General features: G+C 38.2%; 4 protein-coding genes across 5 annotated transcripts in view; 1 reads left to right on the top strand and 3 right to left on the bottom strand.

Annotated features, from left to right (window-relative positions):
* Nucleotides 1-429: 429 nt before the first annotated feature.
* Nucleotides 430-924, bottom strand: LOC122090055. The gene has a single exon (XM_042659892.1). The coding sequence runs from the start codon at nucleotides 834-836 to the stop codon at nucleotides 627-629; it is 210 nt and encodes a 69-aa protein (XP_042515826.1). The 5' UTR covers nucleotides 837-924; the 3' UTR covers nucleotides 430-626.
* A 6,492-nt stretch (nucleotides 925-7,416) lies between these two features.
* Nucleotides 7,417-9,677, bottom strand: LOC122088232. Its single transcript, XM_042657423.1, has 2 exons — nucleotides 7,922-9,677; nucleotides 7,417-7,826 (listed from the first exon to the last, which is right to left on the bottom strand). The coding sequence occupies exon 1, from the start codon at nucleotides 9,208-9,210 to the stop codon at nucleotides 8,563-8,565; it is 648 nt and encodes a 215-aa protein (XP_042513357.1). The 5' UTR covers nucleotides 9,211-9,677; the 3' UTR covers nucleotides 7,417-7,826; nucleotides 7,922-8,562.
* Nucleotides 9,678-13,232: 3,555 nt separating this feature from the next.
* On the top strand, nucleotides 13,233-16,075 carry LOC122089183 (macrophage migration inhibitory factor homolog). The gene is made up of 3 exons (XM_042658704.1): nucleotides 13,233-13,694; nucleotides 14,795-14,995; nucleotides 15,779-16,075. Exons 1-3 carry the CDS (start codon nucleotides 13,584-13,586, stop codon nucleotides 15,812-15,814), a joined length of 348 nt encoding a protein of 115 aa, XP_042514638.1. The 5' UTR covers nucleotides 13,233-13,583; the 3' UTR covers nucleotides 15,815-16,075.
* Nucleotides 16,076-17,517: 1,442 nt separating this feature from the next.
* LOC122089182 overlaps nucleotides 17,518-24,280 on the bottom strand; it is a 40,442-nt gene continuing 33,679 nt past the window's right edge. Inside the window, exons 16-24 of one of the 2 annotated variants that reach the window (XM_042658702.1) lie at nucleotides 22,049-22,239; nucleotides 20,742-20,799; nucleotides 20,562-20,634; nucleotides 19,268-19,369; nucleotides 19,028-19,124; nucleotides 18,821-18,946; nucleotides 18,471-18,715; nucleotides 18,213-18,353; nucleotides 17,518-17,876 (exon numbers count right to left, since the gene is read on the bottom strand). In XM_042658702.1, the coding sequence (XP_042514636.1) occupies nucleotides 17,667-17,876; nucleotides 18,213-18,353; nucleotides 18,471-18,715; nucleotides 18,821-18,946; nucleotides 19,028-19,124; nucleotides 19,268-19,369; nucleotides 20,562-20,634; nucleotides 20,742-20,799; nucleotides 22,049-22,239 (1,243 nt within the window). In that variant the 3' untranslated portion in view covers nucleotides 17,518-17,666. Of the gene's footprint in view, nucleotides 17,877-18,212; nucleotides 18,370-18,470; nucleotides 18,716-18,820; nucleotides 18,947-19,027; nucleotides 19,125-19,267; nucleotides 19,370-20,561; nucleotides 20,635-20,741; nucleotides 20,800-22,048; nucleotides 22,240-24,280 lie in introns of those variants that run through there. The other variant, XM_042658703.1, reaches the window with a different exon arrangement.

The following is a 24,280-nucleotide window of genomic DNA, read 5'->3' as shown; positions in this document are numbered from 1 at the left end:
ATAATAATAATAACTAAATATCTATCGCTCACCCAAAAACACAAGGTTAGGAAAAATGACCTCTCCACCCCCAATGAAACACCGTATCCCCACTCCTACAAAACGATTCCAGAATTGGCTGGATGACCCCGAGTCCGAGTTTAAAATCAGAGAGAGAGAGAGAGAGAATATGCATAATTGAATCAAGAAATAAGAATGGTACGGAACTTATATCCAGACAGAATCCATAAAGATTCTTCGGCCAAAAAAAAAGGGAATCCATAAAGAATCCAAATTTTCCAGAGAAAACGAAAGCTCACAATATCACAAAGAATTAAGTTAGACTCACAGCATCTCCAATTCCCAGAACCAGAGACCCAGATTAAAAGAAAAACTGATAAGAGAAGAAGAAAAGGAGAAGGAAGATAGGTGAATAGAAAAGAAGAAGGATACTATCAAACGGAAATCGATATATTACTTTGCCTGGGAAGAATAACCTCCATTTACAAATCAAACAATTAAAATCCTAAAATCTAAACAGGGATAAACCTTTTTTCCCCAAAACTGCAAACTTTACAAAGTATAGAAAAGGGTAGAAGAAGAAAAACAATAAGATCTGAATCCAATAATGATCAATTGATATCAATTTAGGGTATCAAATTTCTGATACGAAGCACATAAGCCAGGATCCTGGAACAAGCGAGCCGAATTCGAGGATAAAGCCTAACGGTGTACTCTGTGCTTTGTCTCAGAAGAGTCTCTATCGTCTCCACGAAGAGATTCAAGCTTCGAATCGGTGGAACGTAAAGCGTCAAAGGCACCGCCGAAAAGGCTACGGCGAAGAATAACTGCAACATCTGAGCCGTCTTGCGAACCAAACCCACAAAGAAACAGAGAGAGAGAGAGACGACTTTCTGGTTTGAGAGACAGGCGGACAAATAAACGGGCCTCTCTATATCTACCTTTCTTAATATTAACTACTATTCTTAATTATTTTTGGTATTTGTAACTGTGCCCCTATGCTTAGCATATTCTATATCCATCTCATTTTGATCGTCTTAGAATAGATTCTTGCTGTGACAGATCATGGAATTGGGACCTGGATCGTCTCCAACGATTGACGCTCCAATGAGCCTTCAATGATCCGGATCCAAGGATAGGGTGGTTTGGTCACGCATCCCAACACTTGGGGATATGTGCCTAAACAATCTCAACTCTTGGACGGATCGTTGAATGCTCGTTGGTGTTGGAGACGATCTTTTCCCATGGAGGAATTGGGAGTTTAGCATCGGCCCATCGCATAAGGTTCAAGGTAGATTTATAGACTAACCCAGGTGGACCAGTGGTTTGATTGATGTCATGTGAGATTGAATTGGGTTAAAAGTTTGATTCGATTGCACATTACGTAGAGTAAAAGAATAATTACATTCCACATACACAGGAAGAAACAAGTCACGTAAATTAAGGGCCCGTTTGATAACGTTTCTGCCGTTTCTGTTTCAAGAAACAGTAGAAAAATAAATTTTCGTTTCTAGAAACAGAAACGGAATTAAAGGTGTTTGATAAGTCATGTTTTTAGAAGTCGATAGTAACCAATGAAAGAATGGCCACAAGTCGTTTCCAGAAACGACAACTTGTTTCGCCTAGGTCGTTTCTTGAACCATAAATAAGTAAAAATTTATATTTCTATTTCTGAAAATAAGTGAAACGAAATAGTTTTATCAAACGCTTTTTACTACGTTTCTGCTGTTTCTGGAAACAGAAACGGCAAAAACACGTTTCTTGAAACATTATCAAACGGACCCTAAATATATTCCATGAGATTCTTATTTATTAGTTAGAGACATGTTCACTATTCACCATCCTTCCCAGTTTCCACTCGTTTTTTTCACAATATAGATAGAAATTTGTGTGAACAGGCTTAGCCTCATAAAGAATGACTTAAAAAAGTTAAGACAACCTTTGCCTTTTAGCTGAAAAAGTTGGGGGTAGGGATGTAAGGAATCTAGAATATTGGGGTTGGGGTGCAATTTTATAAGAAACAGGGTTATATGTATAGATAGAAAGAGCAGAAAAATGGTGAAAAGCTGGTGGTCTACAAGTACGAGATAATGTTGACCGGTGGATTAAGACTATTTTAGGTGTTTTAAGTTTTTAACAACCTTTTAACTGGTTTATATATTTGTTTCATTTTTTTATAATTTTTTAAGGTAAAATGGTTGTGGTACGTGCAGAAAAATAGGAATGAGGAACGTTCGGAGCTCGATGAATGTTCACGTAAGTGATATGATTGACACGTGTTAAATATGTTAATCCTGCTAACAGAGTTGTAAACAGTTACAACTCTGTTTAATATTATTAATATTTAAATAAATAAATAATAAAAATCCCAATATAAGTGGACTCCTCCTTTCATTCCGTTTAGAAATCTCGATCCTCTCTTTCTCTCTCTCCTTGCTTCTTCTTCAAGGTTGTTCATTTTTTCTTCTTCCTTTTTCACCGCTCTTCAGTCTAGTTGAAGTTTTCTTTATCAATTTCAGTGAAGATTTGCATCCATGGTAAATTCTCATAGGTTAATAATATCTACCCAATAAGTAATAATAAAATCCTAGATATTCAACAACTTTGTTTACTTTATAAATTCAAATTTGTCTTTTGCCATACATGCAAATTTTACTGTCCAAATCTCTTCCCTGATGATTAATATGTAAACATGGTATTTGGATATGTGTGGCCAAGTCTCTTATATGCTCAGTGCCTGGAAATGGTTATGTTGATTTTTTCCTTATCTCATCCTATTTTGAGAGAGAGAGAAAGATGATGATGATGATGACACCTGTAAAAAGAAGGAACAACGTTGAAGAAAAAACAAGGAGAGAGAGAGGGAGAGAGAGAGAATTGAGATTTTCCAACAAAATCGAAGGAGGAGTCCGCTTATATTGGATTTTTATTTTTTATTTATTTATTTATATAAAAAAATATTAAACAAGTTAAGTAACCACATCCGTCATCTCTCCACCCTAAAAACTAGGAATCAGTTACAATAGAAAAAACTAACAGATGGTTTAGATTAATCTAAACTTAAATAGACGGTTAATATTAAAAAAAAGTGAAAATAAGATTGCAATACGTACGTCTTGCTACCACTCGCCCATTTTTTAATAATTGTTTGTAGTCTGCTTAATTCACACATACCCAATTGGAAACGAGTATGAGAGATAGAGAAAGTGTTCGAAAAGGTCAAAAAGGTCTTGCGTGTCCCAATAGATTCATTCCAATTCTGACCCTTTCCCACGGAATACCTAAACAGTAAACTGATCCAAAACCATCCACAAAAATTCTTTAAATAGGATTCACGTTTCGTTTTCACTATGTTTGGTTGCAAGGAGGAATTAAAGAGAAGAAAGTGAAATTTTCATACTTAAAAAATAAATATATGTAATTATTACCCCATGTGACCATATTATTATTTCAAATCATTCCATATTTGGTTATAAAATTTTACTTTACTTTACATCCAAAACCTTTGCTATAACATGTAAAATAAAAATTACATATAAAATATATTATTATCATATATGTTTAAAAAAAATCAAGTAATTTATATAATCACATTGAATCACTTGGGGTAATGATTATAAACATTTCTTTTTTAAGTATGAAAAAATCACTTTCCTTCCCTTTAAATTCCCCTTGCAAACAAACGAAGCCTTTAGGATTCAACCAAAATTGACTTTGCTACGGTTATCTTCTTCTTGTTATCCAAACACCACCTTTTATATCCAAGTGAGAGGCCCACTCCTAAAAAAAAAAAAAAATCCAAGTGAGAGGCCCACAATATTCTAGAGTCTAGAGTCTAGACTTCTCTTTTTTTAGCAAAATATATGCACACATGGCAGAAGGTACGACATGGATACATAAGAATCGTTTTAATGGGTCTTCTAGAACAAGCTGTAAGATTGCTTACGTGGCTAAATTAAGGACTGGGAAAAAGGAGGCAAACCCTTTGTGGACTTTGGTTTGGTTGGTGTGGCGGCGATACCTGTGGTTTTCATTTGACTTTTTTTTTTTTTTTTTTGATAAAGGAAGGATTTATTTAATACGAATAAAAGTAGTACAAGAAGCATCTACATTCAAAAAAGATGTAACAAAATAAGGAGGAGAAGAAGTCCATAATTGAGGCTCTTGTAGATCAGTTCCTCGGCTAGAGAGAATATCAGCGACCGTATTACCTTCTCTGTGGATATGATGACAAGCAATATTTGCAAAATGAGGCAGCATGGCTCGACAGTCAGCAATAATGTGCCTGATTCACCAAGGTATGGAGTGGAACCTATTTGTCATGATATTGATGACCGCAGCATTATTCCCCTCAATCCATAAGGAATGCAGTCGTAGAGAAACTGCAATCCGAAGAGCATAGTAAAGAGGTAAAGCTTCAGCAACACACGCATAGTTCCACCCAATCCCAAGGGAGAAGGCAAAGCGGAATGTTCCATTGTGATCATGAAAAACACCACCGACTCCAGTTTGACCCGGGTTCCCTTTGGATGCACCATCGATGTTAATTTTAATGTATTCTTGGGGTGGCAGCAACCAAGCAACGGAAATAGGCAGGCGAGGAGGAAAGAAGCAACTATTGAGAGATGCAGTAGCCATTTCAGAAGCGTGTTTGAGGAGGGCGTAGGGCGTCGTGAGCGTAGAACAGAAGCTATGGTTTAAGTGTTTTGTCCAAACATTCCAAAGCAAATTGAGAATGAGCGATACCTTGAGCTGACTATACTTTGATTTGTGCATTGATTTGAAAAGAGCCATTAGGTTCTGCATAACATCGCTCCATCCAGCAATAGTACTTAATCCAGCCATACTCCATACCCGAGCAGCAAATGGGCAACTCATGAAAATATAATGGGCATCTAAGCCTGACCAGGAGCACCACGGACAGATGTTATTGACCATAATACCTCGCTGATTAAGAAGAGCAGGAGTAGGGAGCTTCCCCTTAGCAACCTTTCAAGAGAAGAATTGGATTTTTGGAATTGTGTATGTATGCCATAATTTTAACCACGTTGGATCAGGGGAATGGCACAATGGGCCAAGAGTGATTCTATAAGCCGAGGAAACTATGAAATCACCTGAGGAAGTGCCCAACCATATAAAGTGGTCAGGGGTTGGAGTGTGAGGAAGGGGAATTGATAGGATGTGCCATGCAATATCAGGAGGCCACCAAAATGAGATCGCTGAGGAATTCCAAGTTGTGCCATTTGGCATCAATAAGGCAGCCACTGTAAGGGGGGTGGAGCGAGGAAGAGGAAATGGGGCAGCAGCAGGGGGACAGTTGGGAATCCAAAAATCTATCCAAGGGTTAATAGATATTCCAGAGCCAACTTGTATAAAGAGCCCTTGCTTCAGTAAATCTCTACTACTGTAAACCGATTTCCAACCCCAAGAAGCGGAGGTAGGGCAGTACGCCTATAGAAAATTGTAGAGGGAAAAATATCGTCGTTTCATCAACTGACTCCATAATGATATTTGGGGGGTCAGCAGTAGCCACCCTCTTCTTACCAATAATGCTTAGTTCATCATATGAGAAATCTTTAGACTAAGACCCCCACAACGCTTCGGTTGGCAGATATCTACCCAGCTGACAGTAGGAGTATGATTCAATTCCCCATTCGACCAAAAGAATTTTTGACTCAATGAATCAAGCTGGGTTAAAATACTCATCGGAAGCTAGAAGCAAGACATATAATGCAAAGGAATGGCTGAGAGAACTGATTGGATTAAGGTATGCTTACCAGCTATGCTAAAAAATTTGGATTTTCAATTCTGCAATCTCTGAGAAACACAATCGATAAGACTCTAGCAATCAGCCTTGGTGAGCTTTTTCCCTACAAAGGGGTGGCCAAGATAAATGTCCACTCGATTTGTAGGAATGATTTGAAGACGTTTCTCAATACGTCACTTGATAACAAAGCTCACATTGGGACTAAATTGAACTCGAGTTTTGGAAATATTGAGAAGTTGCCCAGAGTATTGATAATATTCATTTAAAATGTATGAAAAAGCATGCAATTCTTGAGAATTAGCTTGAGCAAATAGAATGAGATCATCGACGAAGGCCATATGAGATATTGCATCGCAGCCCCTGGAGATTTTAATACCTTGAATTTGATTATTAGTCATTGCAGTGGTAAGATGGGTAGAGAGAACCTCCACACATAACACAAACAAATACGATGATAATGGATCACCCTGTCTGAGACCCCTGGTTGGTTGGAAAAAATCTAGAGGAGAGCCATTGAAGAGAACCGCCAACTGCGGAGTCCGGACACAAAACATGATCCAATTGACCCACTAAGAATCAAATCCATAGGCCAACAGAGCCTGCTCTAGAAAACCCCATCCCAATCTATCGTAGGCTTTGTTTATGTCAATCTTAATGGACATCAGTCCATTTCTTCCACGCCTCTTGGTTTGATACAATGCAATAATTCATGACAAATTAGAATGTTGTCATGGATATTTCACCCCTTGATGAAACCATTTTGGTTAAAGGAAATGATTTTATTCAAGATTGGTTGCAACCGAGTAACTAAAAGCCTAGCAATGATTTTATATATGAAGTAGCACAAACTTATGGGCCGGAATTCTCCAATAGCAGTAGGGTGATCTACTTTAGGAATTAGGGCAATATAAGTTTGATTGAGAGATCTGAAAATGTACCTGTTTGAAAAAATGACAGAACTGTATGAGTGACATCTGCTCCAATGATATGCCAAGTTTTTTGATAAAATAGACCCTGAAATCCGTCGGGATCCGGAGATTTGGACGGGGCCATATGCTTAACAGTGTTGAACACATCAGTGGTAAAAGGTCGCAACAAATTGTTGTTATCGGCTTTTTTTATTCTTCCGCGGATCCCGTCAAAATAATGACTAGGAAGTATTGGATTGATAGTAGAGTAAATGGCTTTGAAATGATTTGTGATGGCTGGCCTGAGTTCCTCATGAGTGGTTAAAGCAAGTCCATGAAAATTTAAACTTCTGATGAAGTTCTTAGCTTTTCTTCTTATTGTAGTGAGGTGAAAGAATTTAGTATTCCTATCACCGAATTGTATCCAATTCAAGCGAGACTTTTGATGCCAAAGCATTTCTTATTAGGCAATGGTACATTTGAGAAGGGCACTGCAATAGCTTTCTGTTGCGTACCAATGTTCGTCACATTCAGATATATGTTGGTCATAAAGCATGCCTAGAATCTGCCTGAGGTTAGCTTCTCATTGATGTATGTTACCCACAATCGATTTATTCCATATTCTGAGTTTATGCTTAATGTGTGTGAGTTTTTAATGGAATATAAAGGAAGGAGATCCAGAATAAACACTAAACCATTCAGCTTGCATTAGAGCATCGAAAATAGATTCTAAGACCCAACAAGCCTCAAAGCGAAAGAGACGTCTTCCACTAAGAGGGTACAAAAAGGTATGGAGGAGAATCACCTTGTGATTGGAAAATACAATATGCTTAACATAAACATTTGGAAAATATTCTACCCGATCAACTAAACAGATGAATCTATCAAGCTGCACAACAATTCTATGCTCATTCTGCTGATGATTGTCCTAGGTAAATGGGGCTCCAGTGCACTGTAGATCTAAGAGAGCAGTTGTGACAAAAAACTTCTACATGTCCTTGAGCTGTGATCTTCTAATCAGTCTCCCTCCACTCTTGTCGTCAGGCTTTAAGTAGGATTTCCAATCCCCACCCACAAGCAATGGTCTTGTGGTGAAACTTGAAATATGTTGTAATGTTTGCCATTGTAGGGACTTCGTCTGAGACTGACAACTTAAGTAAATAAACATACATGAGCTCTGGAAACAAATAGATGGAAATTGAATATGACTGTGAAAACACCAAGATGATTGCCAAAGAAGAGTAACCTGAATGTTGTTAAGCCAAAATAAGATAATGCCACCACTACTATTTTCTGCCGATGCACACAGGAAGTGATCAAAGTTGAGTTCCCGGCATAGAGAGTGAAGATTCACCTGAATGGTTTTAGTTTCAAAAAGGAACAATAAAAGTGGTTGTTATTACCTACCAGAGTGCGGATTTTCCTCCTTACCGAGGTTCGACCCAACCCTCGGCAGTTAAGCGACATAAGGCCCATGGCTGTGGCGGTGGCTTAGTATGGCCAGCCACAACAACCTCAGAATAATGTGAAGAGCCTGCATCATTTCTCCCTTTCTTATAAATTTCAATGCACTCACTTGAAGGCCTAGCAGTTACATCTCACAGTGATAAGCGATGCTTATAGTATCGAGTAGGGGTCGGAGTGACAGAGCTCACAACAAGAGGGCCACCAGATGTAGTTTGAACGTCCATCGGCATTGGTTCAGTTCCCATCTGTCCAGAAGAAGGATTGGCACTACCAGAATGTTGGGGGAGGGGGAGGCACCATAGTGATCGAAGGGGTATTCTGTGGTAGGGTTGGCAGAGAAAGGTTCAGGTCAAAACTTCCATTGACAGAGCCTCTGGGGGCATTGCCATCCATTGTATGAAAATCGGGCCTGGGATAGTATTACATGAAGTGTCCAATGGCTTGAATAGGGGTTGCAAAGATGGGGCCAGAAGTCATTGTTAATGTTGGAGGACAGTAAGGACCTGGGGCTTGCAGGCGAATCATAGATGACCACTTAGGAGTCATTAGAGTGAGAGGAATATGCATGGGATACTGGTCCTTGGAACTCGATCCGGAGGACTGTGAAATAGCAGCCACAAAGTAGAATGGTGAACCTGTTGGTTGCTTCGGGAGAGTGAGATTGTACACCCCGACAAGTTGAATAAACGACTGCAGGATTTCCAATTTCTGCCGTTGAGAGTCTGAGACATTAGATCTAGGCAGAGGTGCCCCTGTATTGGAGTTGTCTGCAGCCAGACCAGTTGAATTAGTAAGCATGAAGATATCATCATAGACTTTGCATACCTCAGTTAGGAGATTAATTCGTCGAGGAGGAATGGCCACCTTTGGGATAAGAGTGGACTCTGCATTCTGCTTAAAGACTGCAAGTGCACTTAGAAAAGCAGCAATCGGTTTGAATGGGCAATCTAATCCCTTGTGGCTAACTCGCAAGCAATTCGTACACATAATGATCAGTTTATATTCATATACAAAGGTTACATCCATCTTATCAGGTTTCCCTACATTCACCAGTGTAGATCGTGCCATATCTTGAGCTAGAGGTATGAGGATGCATGCAGCAGGAGAGTATGCAGAGCTCAGAGTTCCAGATGGGCATTCTATGTCAAGCCATTAACCAGCCTTAGAGAAAATATCAGCAAGAATATCATAATCAAAGAACATCCATGGAAGCTTGTTTGCATGCACCCAAAAAATAGCATGTGAGAATAACACCTGGTTAGGTGGGATTCCATGGTTGCAGCATAACTAACCGGCCATTATAGACCCATGGTTGAGAGAAAAGTATAACGTGTATGTCCCTAGCAGTGTTAAACTTCACGATGAAGCGATCAACATCACCCTCTACAAGATGAATCTCATCTACCGTGACAGATCGGGGTTGCCAAGACTTGGCGAACATAGAACAAAGTTCTGGAACATTAACCACTGCGTTGTCACTCACCCAACCGACAAGGGAGAAGCGAAGGTTATGCATAGCCAAATGGACCTTATGCTCCAAGATATTAACAGTGCTAATGTCGCGCATCGGGAGGTCAAGTTTTGACATATCGGAGGCAAGATGCTCAGCTATGGCAAGTGCAGCAGGATCAAAGGCAAGAGTAGGAGAAGAAGTTGTTAGAGAGGAGTTGTCCATATTGGGGTTTAGAGAGTACTCACAACCAAGATAAGAGCAAAAGTAAATCCATTGCAGAGAACAAAGGTCTTAAATAGGAGGAAGGTTGCCACAAAAACCGCCAAAGGGTCACTCGAACAACAAATTAAAGGTGAGCCTTTCGCATGCGTCGCCTTAGGAGCCAGAGCAACCCAAGTTGACAGAACATGCATTGGTTGAACCAGAGAAAGAAATGAAAGATGATAATCATGCTAAACGCCATCAGATGAGAATCGCCCACAAAGCCAACTTCCACCGAGCTCACAGATAAACTATAATGATGTAAAGAGCAAAGATCTAAAGGAATGATCCAAGAAGCTTGCATGAACTGCATGATGAGAAAACCAAAGGGGAATGCTTGGCCAATCAACAATCGGAGAGAACACTCATGCTTATGAAGAGAAGAACACGGCAGAGCAAATATTTAAAGGAATAATCCAAGAAGCTTGCATGAACTCCATGATGAGAAATCTAGAGGGGAACACCTGGCCAATCAACGATCAGAGAGAACACTCATGCGGATGAAGAGAAGAACATGGTAGCTCATGTCGCAGCAGGGAATGGCAGAGGAGGTAGACTTGGGGCTTAAGAAACTACCCCACACACTCTCTCTCTCTCTCTCTCTCTCTTATCCAACGATCGGAGAGAACACTCATGAATTCCCCTACAGCCTACAGCCCACAGCCCAGCCTTCATCTGTTCATCCCCACATGCCCAACCTGGTTTTCATCTGATAGTATTGAAACTTCAGAAGGATTTATTCATTTTATCAAATAAAATAAGGGAAAAAGGTCGCAATATGTTTGTATAAATAATTTGCTAGTGCGTTTTTTAATTATCAAACGTTGATTTAATCCCATCTCATCTCAATCGTTGAACTATTTACCTAAACTATCTCTCCCATCTCTATCCCCATCCCGCCTTCTCTATCTCCCTTTCATCATGAACTCAGCTGCCTTCTCTCTCCTTCTGCTTCTCTCTCCCCTCGCTTCATCAATTGAGTTTTTCCCCTACTACAACAGCTTTTAATTGAATTTACCTTAATTTTCTGCTTCTTTTTTATATGGGTTTCATCACTGTAGTGAGATTTTGGTTTTCTATTTTTCTGATCTTGAAGCACTGGTAATGAATCCAACTTGTTGAAAACTTTTATAGAAATTAAGTGGATCCAAGTTTCTATTGGAGCCTACAAAATATAGGAAAAATTACCCTATGCATATCACAGAAAGCATCCCTCTCCGCATCCAACAACCTCGTTTAAGATTACTTTAATGGAGCTGTTGCCCCATTGAAATTTACCTTAATGGCGTTTTGTGAGGAGTGGGAGAGACAGAGTAGGGAAAGGGGGTACTATGACTTTGCGGCGGAGGACGGGATAGAAGAGAGGAAAAGTACGCAAGAATCGGGAAGTAATGGAGAGAGAGAGAAGAAAAAGAAAAAGAGTCAGAAGAAGAAGGATTGTAGAAGAAGCAGAGTCTTCATAAACTTTTCACCACAAAAGATGGGATTAATAACGATAAAAATTAATTAAAGTCTCATATTTTATTTATTTATTTATTTATTTATTTTTTTGTAGAATTAAACACTCAGATTGACTTTATGCCAAATGTGCGATTAATATAAGAAAAACGGGAAAATAATATTGCAACACGTCCGTTCTGCTACCACTTGCCCATAAAATAAATAAATAAGAAAATGATTTAACTTATGGTAGAGAATTAAGACACGTTAAGGCCACAAGCTTTCGTAATCAAAGTTTGTCAAGTGACAAGAGTCTCGTGGTGGCAAATAGGGTGGCAAATATAAATTATTTCTTATTTTTTTATAATAATATTAAACTTTTAATTAGATGAGAGTTTTTGTGTGGTTTAGACTCTAGAATTGGAGGCTTGCAGTCATCTCTGAGTCCCACTCGCTCTTTAGTTGGTGGACAATTATAATTTTTTGAGTGGATAGAATTTTTTTATTAATTTTTGGTGTATTCTTATCAAGGTAGAGGGTTTCTTTCCAAGGCTGGATTCTCTATCCAAGTGGGGGTGCTTCCCCATATGTGGGAGCACCAATGAAATGAAATTTCAATGGTTGAACAATTAATGGTATCATTTTCATTGGATTCATCATATGATGATGTTAAGAGACCAAGAAAAAAAAAAAAAAAAGAGAAAAAACAAATGGCATAGAGAAACGCACCAATAATGTGTGACAAAATAGTGTACTACATTGGATGACGGCATCATGGTCATGTTATGTGAATAAAAAGGAGATTGACACACAAGTGCTAACGTACCCCAGTCAATAGCATTAGTATTTCTAACCATTTTTATCACCTTTCGATATGTTACTTTAAGATATAGGAGAGAGCAAAATTTTCCTTTTGAGTCTAGATCATATACACACATGGTTTTTTAGTAAAATAGATTGGCACTAGTGTCCATCACTACCACCAATATCAATATAGATGATTAACATCAAAACCGGTCTGGATGATCAAAAGTTCATTTTGTCACTTAAAATCTAGGGTTCTTGGTCTAGTATTGTTATCATGCATAATCGATAAGAAATCAATACCTAAATCTTTACCTATATGTTTTCATTTCACGTATGATTAGTTGATGATGTGTCATTTTGTTTCCATAAACATCCCTCCATACACTCTTAATGGCTGCATGAAAGGCCATTATGGAAGCAAAGTGATACATGTCATCATCTCGCCAATAAGTGAGAAAAAAGGAAAAAAAAGAAAGATAGTTTGATTATTTAAAAACATCAAGGGAGAGGGAGAGTTAAAAGTTCATTTTTCTTTTAGGAACCAGAAACAAGGTTTAAGGTAAGGGAATATCAGTAAGTATAAGTTAAGTGGAATTAAAGAAAGAAAGTGTAAGATGGCATGATTTATTATCAACTTGACTGCAAATGAATTGAAAACTATAAAGACCATCCCTTTCCAGCTGTATGAACTAAACATTAGTTATGAGTTTTTAAGCACTTTGCTTTCAGCAAGGACACATGTACCTAATTAAACAATAATTAATTAACACTGATTTACACCTTCGCATTCTTGCCACACTCTCTTTTGTAGATCCCTATCGGTCTAGGCCCACAAATGTCATGGGTCATCAAGGAGTCTTTTTTTTTGTTTTTCTTTCTGGGATAACAAAGAGTGTCCCCACATCCTTCGGAGTGGAATAACAACCCCTATGGTCCCCACAAGCTATTTTCAATCTGAAGAAGGTGGGAGCCCTAAGGAAGGTGGTTATCAAGGGGTCAACGTTTATCCAAACATTGTCAACGTTTACACTCCCTGAAGAAAGAGAGGGTATGTAATCCCCCTCTTTTCCGTATGTCTTTCCTTCACCCCCGGGATCTGATGCCCATTTACTGTGGCCTCAGGACACTCGGTCCTAATTCGATTGGGAGCTCTTACGCTCTCACCAAGATCTTCTAAGTCATCATATGGTTACAAACTTACAATGTGAAACAAGAAAGAGAGCGAACCCTTTTATAGATGGAGCGGGTTTAGCCCGAGACCCGCACCATCTCTTTCAATTGAGGAGCACACGTTTCAGTGGCAATGAATCTCCTTATCCCCAAAACGGGTTGAAAAGAGAAGCGTCCCCACGTATATTCTTCCTTCAAGTTTTTTCTGTTAATTTCCGTCAAAGACTCAGGAGAGTCATCAAATCTTCTTGTTCCCTTCTGAATCTCCTTATCCTTCAAAGTTTGCTGCCAGAGCAGTGAAGGACCCAGAATGCCCACCTTAAATCTGTTCACCAATGTTCCTGTGGATGGTGTAGTGGCTTCAGACATCCTCAAAGATGCAACCAAAGCTGTTGCAAAGATCATTGGCAAGCCTGAATCTGTAAGGAAACCAAATTTAAAGAAAACCTAGAAATCAATTTTGTTCTAATATTATTAATTCGTCTTTGCAAGCTCTGTTTTGCTTTACTTTTGCAATGTCATGATTCTGAGTATCACGTGTTTGATAAATATTCTCTGTGGAAGATTTTTGTTCAGTTTAGTTTTTATCGTGTTTGTTAAGTGTAATGAGGTTCTTCTAGCTGTTCTAGTTTGTTGACTAGAACTATCAGCTTCTATGTCAACAAGACTAGACTTGAATGGGATTGCTATTGTAGTATGTTTCGGAGCACAACATTCAACAAAAGAAGACAATTCTTGAAAGAATTATAATGTAAATCTCCTCTGGGTAAAACTAAATAGGGAACTGAGATGGTCTTGGGAGTTAGGAGTCCAAAAATGAGTTAGCCAACAAAAATTACAGGGTAGGGACTAGATGTAGGAGGATGCAGGTAGCCGACAAAAATTACTCTTGACACAGATTCAATGCATATAAGAGACTTGCAGGGTAGGGAGTAGAAGAATTGTGGGATTAAGGAAGAAACTGGATTTGGTTTTTTCACTTGATACTTTTGAAAGTTCTGTCTTAATCAAATTCCTTTTTGATGGAAGTTATTGCCAGTTTTCAATCATTATAGAGGAAGTTTCTCATGGGTACTGCTGTAGGTTTTGTTCTAACATCTACCCTCAAAGTGATAAAACTTGAAATGGGAAACAAATTGATTGCAATTAGAGTAATATCTGAGGAACACCGTGTGAAGATTACTCTTAAATGAGTAATATTTCTGAGTAGATTTCCCTCTTTCATCTTCCCATATCTTCAATTTCTCATTGATGTGTTTGGGTGATCGTGAGTATGTTTACACTTTGCCTTTGTTGTGCAAGCTCAGTCGGTTTCACTTCCCATAAGGATGTGAACTGTTCTTTTCTCCTGGTTAAGTATGGTGTCTCTTGGTGTCATAGTTCTAACTTCTCACTCTGTGCTAGACTATTTCATGGATGTTTATTATGATCCGTTAATGTTTCTTTTTCACACGAGTTATTCATTTTGTCATTGTGATAATGACCCACATTTTGAACTTTTTCTGGGTGATGATAATTTAGTATGTGATGATTCTGCTGAATGGTGGAGTGCCTGTTGCATTTGCTGGCACTGAAGAGCCAGCAGCATATGGAGAATTGATATCCATTGGGGGGCTCAGTCCAAGTGTTAATGGAAAACTGAGTGCAACCATTGCAGAAATTCTTGAAACTAAGCTCTCTGTAGATAGCTCCCGGTTCTATATCAAGTTCTACGATGTTCAAGTAAGTGAGATCACTTTCTTCCAATTCTTTTGTTAGTTTTTCCTTTCGGTAAGATATTTATAAATCAACTTGGGGCCCAAATGCCCCATCTTATATTTACGGGTTTTGACACAAAATATCCATTGACGGAATATGTCACCATATATGCATGTTTTCTCAACTTATACTCTGCTATCATGTAATGGTCATGGAATTATGGAATGCTTATCTTTAATGGTGTTGGAGAAAGTTTTAAACCCAAGAAAAGTGTTTGCATTTATACATGAACATGACTCTCCTTTGTCCCCTAAACATTACTAGCCATATTATTGTGGAAATTAGGAATGATAATAAATTTTCATGCCCATTTATCTTGATAAACTAGTAATTATTTTTAATATTTAAAAGGTCTGTCAACCCAGGGGCAAGCCCTCTCCTCCACAGGATTCTGGGAGGAGTGGAATGGAGAGGTTTTAACCTCTGGCATTCTGCCACAAAGTGGCCATTTTTAAGACTCGAACCCGCATTTTCACAATTTCACTGGCTGGTAATACTTATACTGTAACTTTTGTAGAAACACTGGTCATGTTTATGAATGGAAGGAGTGAGCTATATCGTCTAAATGAATTTCGTGTGCTCTTTTGTCTATTGTGTAAATAGATGTCATACAGCTTCTTAATCATTGGCAGTGTGGGAGAAATTCTTTTACGTTGTTAGTCTCTCCCACATTTTACTTGATTGTTTTAAGTTACCATATTTATGCTCCACTGCTAAACAATTTATACATTTTCTTCTCTTGTGAAGCGACCATATGTCGGTTTCAATGGCTCGACGTTTTGAGTTTACATTAACATGTATGATGGATCAACCGTTCTAAGCTGCTGAAGAATGTGCCAAAGCTAGCTAGCTACTGGTCTCCAGTCATCCTCGCTTTGAGGAATTGTGTCTTTCAAACAAGAGAACAGTCGAGATGATGCCTCCCTCTGATGTTTAGATAATAATAATAATAAAAAAAAAAAAAAAAAAAAAAAAAAAACCAGATTTGTTACATTTGAAATGTCTAAAATTATTTATATTATAGAATTTATCTTGTTTACTCAACAATTATTATGATAGCTCAGACATGGACGGAGCACATGAAGTTACCATGCCACCTCCTATGAAATCAAAAATTCCATCTAGGCAAATGCCCTTGCATGCACTCTCATTGGTCCTGCTGATGCAACGGCTACATGACCAGGCAGCGCCCTTCATTTCCCTACAGTCCTTGCTCCAGTGCGGAGGCCAATGAGGGGGCACACATGGGCATCAACAGGGGTGGTTTTTTGGGTTTCATGAGAGGGGCATCATTTTCCCGCCTTCCAGTATCACTGTACTTTTTTTTTTTTTTTTTTTTTTTTTAATTCTCCTTCCAATTAATCATTTTCCATCATGATTGTATAAACTGCTTACCTTTTTATTTTACTTTTCCAGTGCAAGAGATTTAGAAGCAAAAGTAAAGTAAAATTTAATTATTAAATTTGAAATGATTTGATGTTTAATGATTATAAATATTTTTCTATTAAAAAAAAAGTATATATATAAATATATATATATATATATATATATTTTTTTCTTTTTTCTTTTTTTTTGGTTTTAAAATTTCATTTCCCTTAACTTCAATTTCCCACAAAATGGATTTAAGGAAAAAAAATGACCCGATTTTTATGCAAGTGGCCACGACTCCACTAATACTTGCAAATTAAAGAAGAAAAAGAAAACAAGAATACACCCCTCCTTGAAAAGCACATAGCATGATTTCATTAATCCACAAAGGTATTATTCACAATCTCGATCTAAAGAGGACCACGAGTGGAGTGCAACAACAACAAACCACATGCGTAGATGTAGGGCTTAATGGTCACACTCCTTCACAAACTCACTTCCCCTATGAAGAAGACTAAGCTTCTGGTATACATGTTAAGGAGAATACCACCCTGAAAAATCATACTAAATACAAATAAAAAAATAAAAAGCCATCAGGCTGCAAATGTAATCCAGGGTGATCATGGTCAAGCTGGTTTATGCCTTCGGACAATCAATGCTAATTCAGTGAACATATCTTCTCTTGATTTTTTTTAATTTGTGTTGTTTAGTGATAGTCCATTCAACAAAGTTAATGCTCTTTCTAACCCACATCACACCCCACCCCTCCCCCCCCCCCCCCCCCCCCACAAAAAAAAAAAAACTTGTTAGGATGGGGGCCCGGGGGCTTTTATCCTGCTGTGAGAAGCACCACATACTTGTATGAGGCTGAAACTTCACTCTGAGATGAGCGTAGAGTCCTCTATCATATCACATCTTCCGTTACCCATTATTTAAATAGGTATGGTGAGGTTTTAATACATTTTATTCTACCTCACCATGTTTCAAGATGAGAGTAGGTGTATGCTGACAAGTTGTTTTTTGTAATTTAGGTCGTTTAGGTTCGTCATTTTCCAAACCTGTGACAGGTCAGGGATGGTTACCAGCCTCTGGGAATTTTGGGTTAAAGAGTAGAATCATGCAAAAACCAACCTGAATCTGCCCCATTGCAATCTCTTGATGAGATTTACTTGAACGAAATTTGGAAACAAACAAAAAATATATCTATACATTCTATATACACATTAAAATAGCCTGTGCATTCAGAAAGATTACAACCTGCACATAGCTATATTGACAAGTCTTGAAAATTTCCCACAGGAGAAGTAATACATGTCAGCAACTTCCAACACATTTGTCGTAATTCCAGGGAAGGATCACTTGAAGAAACACTAGAAAGCACTGATCTTGCCTCCAGTAGGCCCCCTGATATACTCTCCACAATTACATCTTCACTTGCCATAAGCGAAGCCATTAGCTTTGCACCAGCCATCCTTTCCTGATGAGCAACAGAAGACATCCAAGTCACAAGGCTAGCATCTGGAATAACCAAAAAAATAAAAATCCAGAAAGGAATCCCTGGCAGGATAGATCTAATGATAGTTTCCTATCGTGCATTATTTTGAACCAAAGAAAAAGTTCCCTTTGTGTCAGCTTTACCATTTTGTGTAATGTTTCACACGCATTTGGTCATATGGAAAACTTCAAGCAAAAGGGAAAGATTCTTTGCAAGATTTTATGTAGTTCCCCATTTAAAAGTACAAATAATGGTAACAGAAAATGGATTTGGTGGTTGATTTTCTCATCATATGCAACATGTACCATATGTCAATACCTTCATTGATCCTTTTTCAAGAGCTTTTATAGAAAGCTTGAGTAGATAAGGTGAGTAAGGAAGAAGAGCAGACTTGAGATGGTACACAGCTGAGAACAGAACCTGGAGGCATGCTGCTCTTATATCTGAATTTGTCATCTCCTGCATTATTTTAACACTTGAGGAAAATAAAATGGGATGATAGGGAAATTGATAAACTCCAGGGCTTAAAATATTTGACATAAGGCAATAGAAGTTAATCCCCTCAGTCTAATATACCTCAACTGAGTGAATGAGAATGGGGACAATTCTCTGAGCAAACGGTTTCTTGCTCGCACTTGAGATCTTCTGGCAAGCACTTATGACGACATTTGCCATGCATAGTCGAAACGAAAGAGGAACATGATCTGATGTATTGCCGACCAAGCCACTGTCACCATCCAATTTGGTCCGAGGACCAAACTCACAGTTATCATTTACTAATCCCTGGATCACATAAGTGAGGAAAAAATTGCCAGCACCCCCTGCATTGTAGGTTGCCAAGGAGAGCTCAGATGATTAATGAAATACAGAACTCGAACATTAAATATTCCCACGTCATTTTCATAGTAAGAAAATTATGAACTAACCAGATGAAGTCTCCTCTTCAATGCTACTGTTGTTCCAAATGGAGTCCTTGGATGACATTGGAGCTTGTAGTTCCGCACATATCATCAGTGCCAGACAATCAATGCACCCGTGTTGTGCTTTGGAAACTGAGATGAATAGAAATTGCTATGCAGTATCAATACAAGTGGTCATAGACAATCTGTGGCAGTGTGGGATCAGCGGCTTACCTTCATCCCCGTCCAGAGAAGGCCATATCAGCACCATTTCCAGAATTTTTCTTATCTTCCACATAAGAGTATGTAGAGTTGAATCCCAGCCCCATACCTATAAAATGTAAGAGCCCTTTAAAATTAAGTGTGGCATGAATGGAATAAGAGATAACTGAATGGACTTGATAGATGACCAAAGAGAACTCAAATGCGTGAAATTGGAATAGAGAATACATTTAGAGCAAACAAGATCTTTACCACTAAGGAAGTGCAAACTGAAAACAAGCAAGCCTTCATCTTTAGTAAATCACGAGAAACTATAGCATTCTCTAGCTGGGATAAAATAATTGGAAAGAGCACCTGCATCACACAAAGCAGAAACAGTTCGATGGTTGATATATGTTCAGAAAGAAACAGACGTGATGTTCATTGACAAGGAGCAGGAGCATCCTGATGAGAAACTTCTTCTTGTTTGAAGCTTGTTAAGGTGTAGTTGGATCTTCATGGCAGCAGGAAACCCTAGTTCTTCATTATCTTCTCAACAAGGGTTTCAGAAAAACAAATACAGCATTGGTTTCCGTGGACCCCAATGGAGAAATCCAAAGTGGACTCTCAAGATAGAAAGAATATGGTAACCACTGGATCTTAATGCTCTGATACCATGTGACAATATCAAAGCATTAACAACCAGACGCAATAGAGAAGAAGAAGAAGAAGATTAGAGAGAGAAGTCGAGGGAAAGAGAGAGGAGATGAATTCTGCCCACGGTTTGAGCTGTGAACAGACTACTCAAACCGTGGGGGTGAGGGATATATTTCTAATGACAAAAACAGCTTACAACTTGGATCCACCAACATCAAGAAAAACATTCATCTAATACCTAAAACACCACTCACAATTTAACTCCAAAACCAAGACTAAGAAGAGAACATATAAACCGAAATGACACCAACCACACCTTACAAAGTTCAACGCAATCCAGATTAAATAAGTTAGGAAAGGATTGCCCACAATTCATTGAATTCAAGGCCTGGAAAGGGAAGTATGCCCACTAAGTAAAAGAGCATAAAGCACATGTTTTAAGGAAGGACAATTGCTATAATAAAAGAGATTCAACTGTGATTTCAAGAAAATAATCTCCTAAGACCCACAAGTACACCCAAAACTGATCCAGAAGGGTCCCATTTTTCCACCAAAAATATTAAACACTATGGCCATGAACAAGACCAAAGGGTCATTCTGGGGTATAGATCACACACTGTTACATTGTACAGTATATGTAGCAGTGGTAGGCTTGTAGTTGTCAGAGGTTGCCACTATTGCAAGTGCTCCAATCATGGGGAACCAAGCAAGACAAGGTATACTTATATAATTCAAAAAATAAAATTGAGGACAACAGGCAGGGAACTACCACCACAGATGCACCCATGTATCGATTACAGTCTGTCTAATTTAATGCTTATGAAAGAAAAAATCCAATTATTTTTATCAAAGATATGTCAATAAAGATGTTATTGCAATTTATCAGTTCCTGCAAAGTCATTTTACACACTTGGGGATGGATACGCCCACACAGCTCAGCTGCTAGTTTTCGAACATCTTCAAATTCAAACTTGTGGAAAGCCCTGCTCAAATTGGAAAAATAAATAAATAATGGAACAAAACAAAAAATTATACTGCTGGTCTGCTGCTCAGTGGTTGAAGATAAAAAATTTTATGACTGTGGACATACCTGTTTACCAAGAAAGCAGCTAAACACTCGTTGCTTTGAATATTAAAATCTCTTATGCCTGGAGACATCAAATGCAGAAGAAAAACATTAACGGCCTCACTTTCTGCAATCTGCATATAAACAATAACTTCCCTAGAAAACTGCAAAAGCAAACTAACAGCAGCAGTTAATCATGCAAAAATGCAAGACACTATTTACTAACTAAGATTGGATCTTAATTGCAGTTTGAATAACTACTGTTAATTGCCGGGGGGGGGGGGGAAGACATTTTATTCAGCCCATGTTTGAAAACCAAGCAAATAAAAGAAAAAAAAAACATAATAGGACAAAAGTCATGATGGCCCCAACAATGAATTGATGTGTCCATCTCTTCTCTCTTCTTCTTCTTCTTCTTCTTCTTCTTCTTCTTTTCTTGGTCTTCAAATAGCCTCGGAGCATATATTCTTAAGAACATTCTAAAATATTTTTGTATTAGAAAGTATTTGATGTTTTGGTTAGGTCTTGCTCTGTCAACACCCTGCTTTTAGGAGAGAAACCACCACTCTTCTGGTGTAAGGAGTTTAATGGCCTCCATTTGGGTTTATTCTTGGTGTTTCCTTTTTGACTTGCAGTTTGATGGCGGAAGTTTCTCAGGAGTTTGTATGCTTTTTGAGAGAGAGCTCTCTCTCTCTCGCTTTTATATTTTACAATTGTCATGCTTTTATAGAAAATGTATCTATTTTTTTGGTTGCAATACCTATACTTTCTCTTCCTTTCTAATGACACTATCTTTCAGATATTTTATTCTTAAAAAGAAAAGCACAAAATAAGAGAAGCAAATTCCAGCGATTACAAGATGGCTGCAGTTCAAGTAAATGAACAATAAAACTTCAAACTGAATCAAGCATTCCAAAATATTTTAATAGTACACTTTTACATGTGGTAGCTAAGTTGGCAGCACAAACTTGTCCACATGTTCAGAGTTATCCCTCCTTTTCCTCTGACAATTGCAGCCCTCAATCGATGCCACATAGCAGGAAAAACCACTTTGTGGGCAAACTCATGAACATTCAAAAGTTATCATTTCATAGAGAAAATGTGCAACACAAGATAGTCCATGGAGCTGCCTTTGATAGAGGAAATGTACATGCGGCTAATCCAGAGGGTCAAATAATTTGGCTGGACTGGATCTGCTACATCATCTTCCATCTGGCAGATAACCATGACACTGCAGCCTTCATAGCCCACCATGTCATAACAGAAAATCTAAGGTCTAAAAGGAAAGGGTTTATGTGTGTCTGGGCCAGGGATGTGATATAAAGACGTACCATTCACAGTTATCTGATTGAGAAGTTGACCATACATAGCAGAAGAATTGAGATCATTAAAAACTCTCAATGGAAGTATCCTGATTATTAGTAATGGGCAAAGGCGGTCAAACAGAGGATGCTGCAATTTAACAGATTCATCTTCTGTATAGGTCCCACTTTTCCATCCAGTTAAAATTTCTTCATCTATCCTGCTTCAAAAAAAAAAAAAAAAAAAAAAAAAGGCAGAAGAGTTACCAGATTAAAAACAACAGGAAGCTACCAAAGAAATAAAAGTCCCCACATCAAACTTTCTTTACAGACAACATGCATGTCCAGAATAAGAATCAAGTTACAAATTACAATGTCTTCAAAGGTGAGATATGATTCATAGATGATTTGGAGAGATTTTGTTGACATTAAATAGACTTGTTAGATTGCACACTCACCATTCAACGAGAAATTTCTGTGTAGTAAAAATGCATGTCAGAAATCAAAATAAAGTCTTTACATTTTGAATTATCAAGGCAAGAGAAGAAATGAGATAATGGTGCTTGGTATGAAAAGCTCCACACAATCTCTCAAATCCATCCTAAAAGAGTGACTAGAAAGAATTCTTGAGAAGGAAATCATATGCCCAATCAGTGAGATCTAGATAGAAGAAAGATTGAAAGAATGGGCCCAGTGTCCTTAAAATCTGATATGAGAGAAGTTTTGAAGGGAAGGTGAAAAAAGTTTTGTGAATGCAACATCTATTGGCCTATTTATAGAAAACTGGTAACCTTACCCTGTGTATTTCAGGTCTATAAGTTTAGTTGGAATAATGTACATGTATAGTGGGCTAACTATAAGGAGAATATTATCGAACAGTTGGCATTAATGGGTGAACTTTGAAGAATAAAGTGAATGAGTAACATTCTCAATTTCAAAATTGGCACTTGACAAGGAAAGAAAGAGCAGGAATAAGTATTAGAACTGAAACAGAAATTAAATTAGCAAATCAGCTTCAGACATTTTTTTTTTTTTTGGGTAACGCAGCTTCAGACATGTTGCATGTGTGATAAAAGAGCTGATGCTACTTTGTTAACCATGTGTTCCTGCAGACATGAACTTGCAGAAATAGAAAAGTAAAGACTAGATGAGGGTAAGAAACATAATTAGAAGTGAGGAAGAAAGATAGAAGCAGAGGATAGAGATAGGGATGAAGAAATTGGAGAGATGGAAGAGAATGAAAAGGAGGAGAAGAGACACGGTACTATTATGGAGCTGTAAACAGTACTTTGAGATGAACATAGTGTAAAGAGAGGTTTTTTTTTTTTGGGGGGGGGGGGGGGGGAAGGAGGAAATATGACGGGATCAGATCCCTATGGGCTCTCATGTGAGAACCTCACATTAAAGACAAACATTATTTTGTCCCATTCTATCCTCTCCAAAAGGACCTTTACAAGGAGATGTTTACACAAGAACCTAGGGGTACCTAACTAAAGAAGCAAAGTACAACAACAACAACAAACTCAGCCTTATCCCAACTTAATGAGATCGGCTACATGTATCCATACAAAACAAAGGAGAATAACCACACACCCCTTGTCACAACAAAGGAAAGAAGGGAAAGAACAATAAGAAGAATGTGGTTCAAAAAGCTTCCTCTCATATATTTATTCATATGTTGATTTATGTTCATTCACTCTACTCGCAGAGCAGCTGAGGTCCAAACAAAATAGGGGTAATGAAGAGATGAAGAGAAGAAGAGATGAAAAATGAAAAATGATGAATGATGAATGAAGATAAGAGGAAAGAGGCATAACCCATAAAGCTAGGAGAATCTCAACTAAATGAGGTCAGCTACATGGATCATTGCCCTCCAATAGGCTCTATACGAGGTCATACTTGGAACAAGCCCAAGACTATGCATTTCATTCCTCACAACTTCTCCTATGGTCATTTTAGGCCTGCCCCTAGCTCTTTTAGCTCCTTAAATCGGAATCAGATCACTCCTCCTTACTAAGGCATCCTCAGGCCTCCGTTGAACATGGTCATACCACTTCAAAAGACTTTCTCGGAGTTTGTCATTGATCGAGGCAACTCCCAAATCAGCTCTAATACGTTCATTCCTTACTTTATCCGTCCTAGTTCTGCCGCACATCCATTTTAACATCTTTATCTGTACTACACATAGCTTCTCTATATGACACTTCTTAACTATCCAACATTCTACCCCATACATCATAGCCGGTAGTAGTAGTACAACAG

This window comes from Macadamia integrifolia, chromosome 9, assembly GCF_013358625.1.
Source record: "Macadamia integrifolia cultivar HAES 741 chromosome 9, SCU_Mint_v3, whole genome shotgun sequence".
NCBI lineage: Eukaryota > Viridiplantae > Streptophyta > Magnoliopsida > Proteales > Proteaceae > Macadamia > Macadamia integrifolia.
This window is presented reverse-complemented; position numbering and strand designations above follow the sequence as displayed.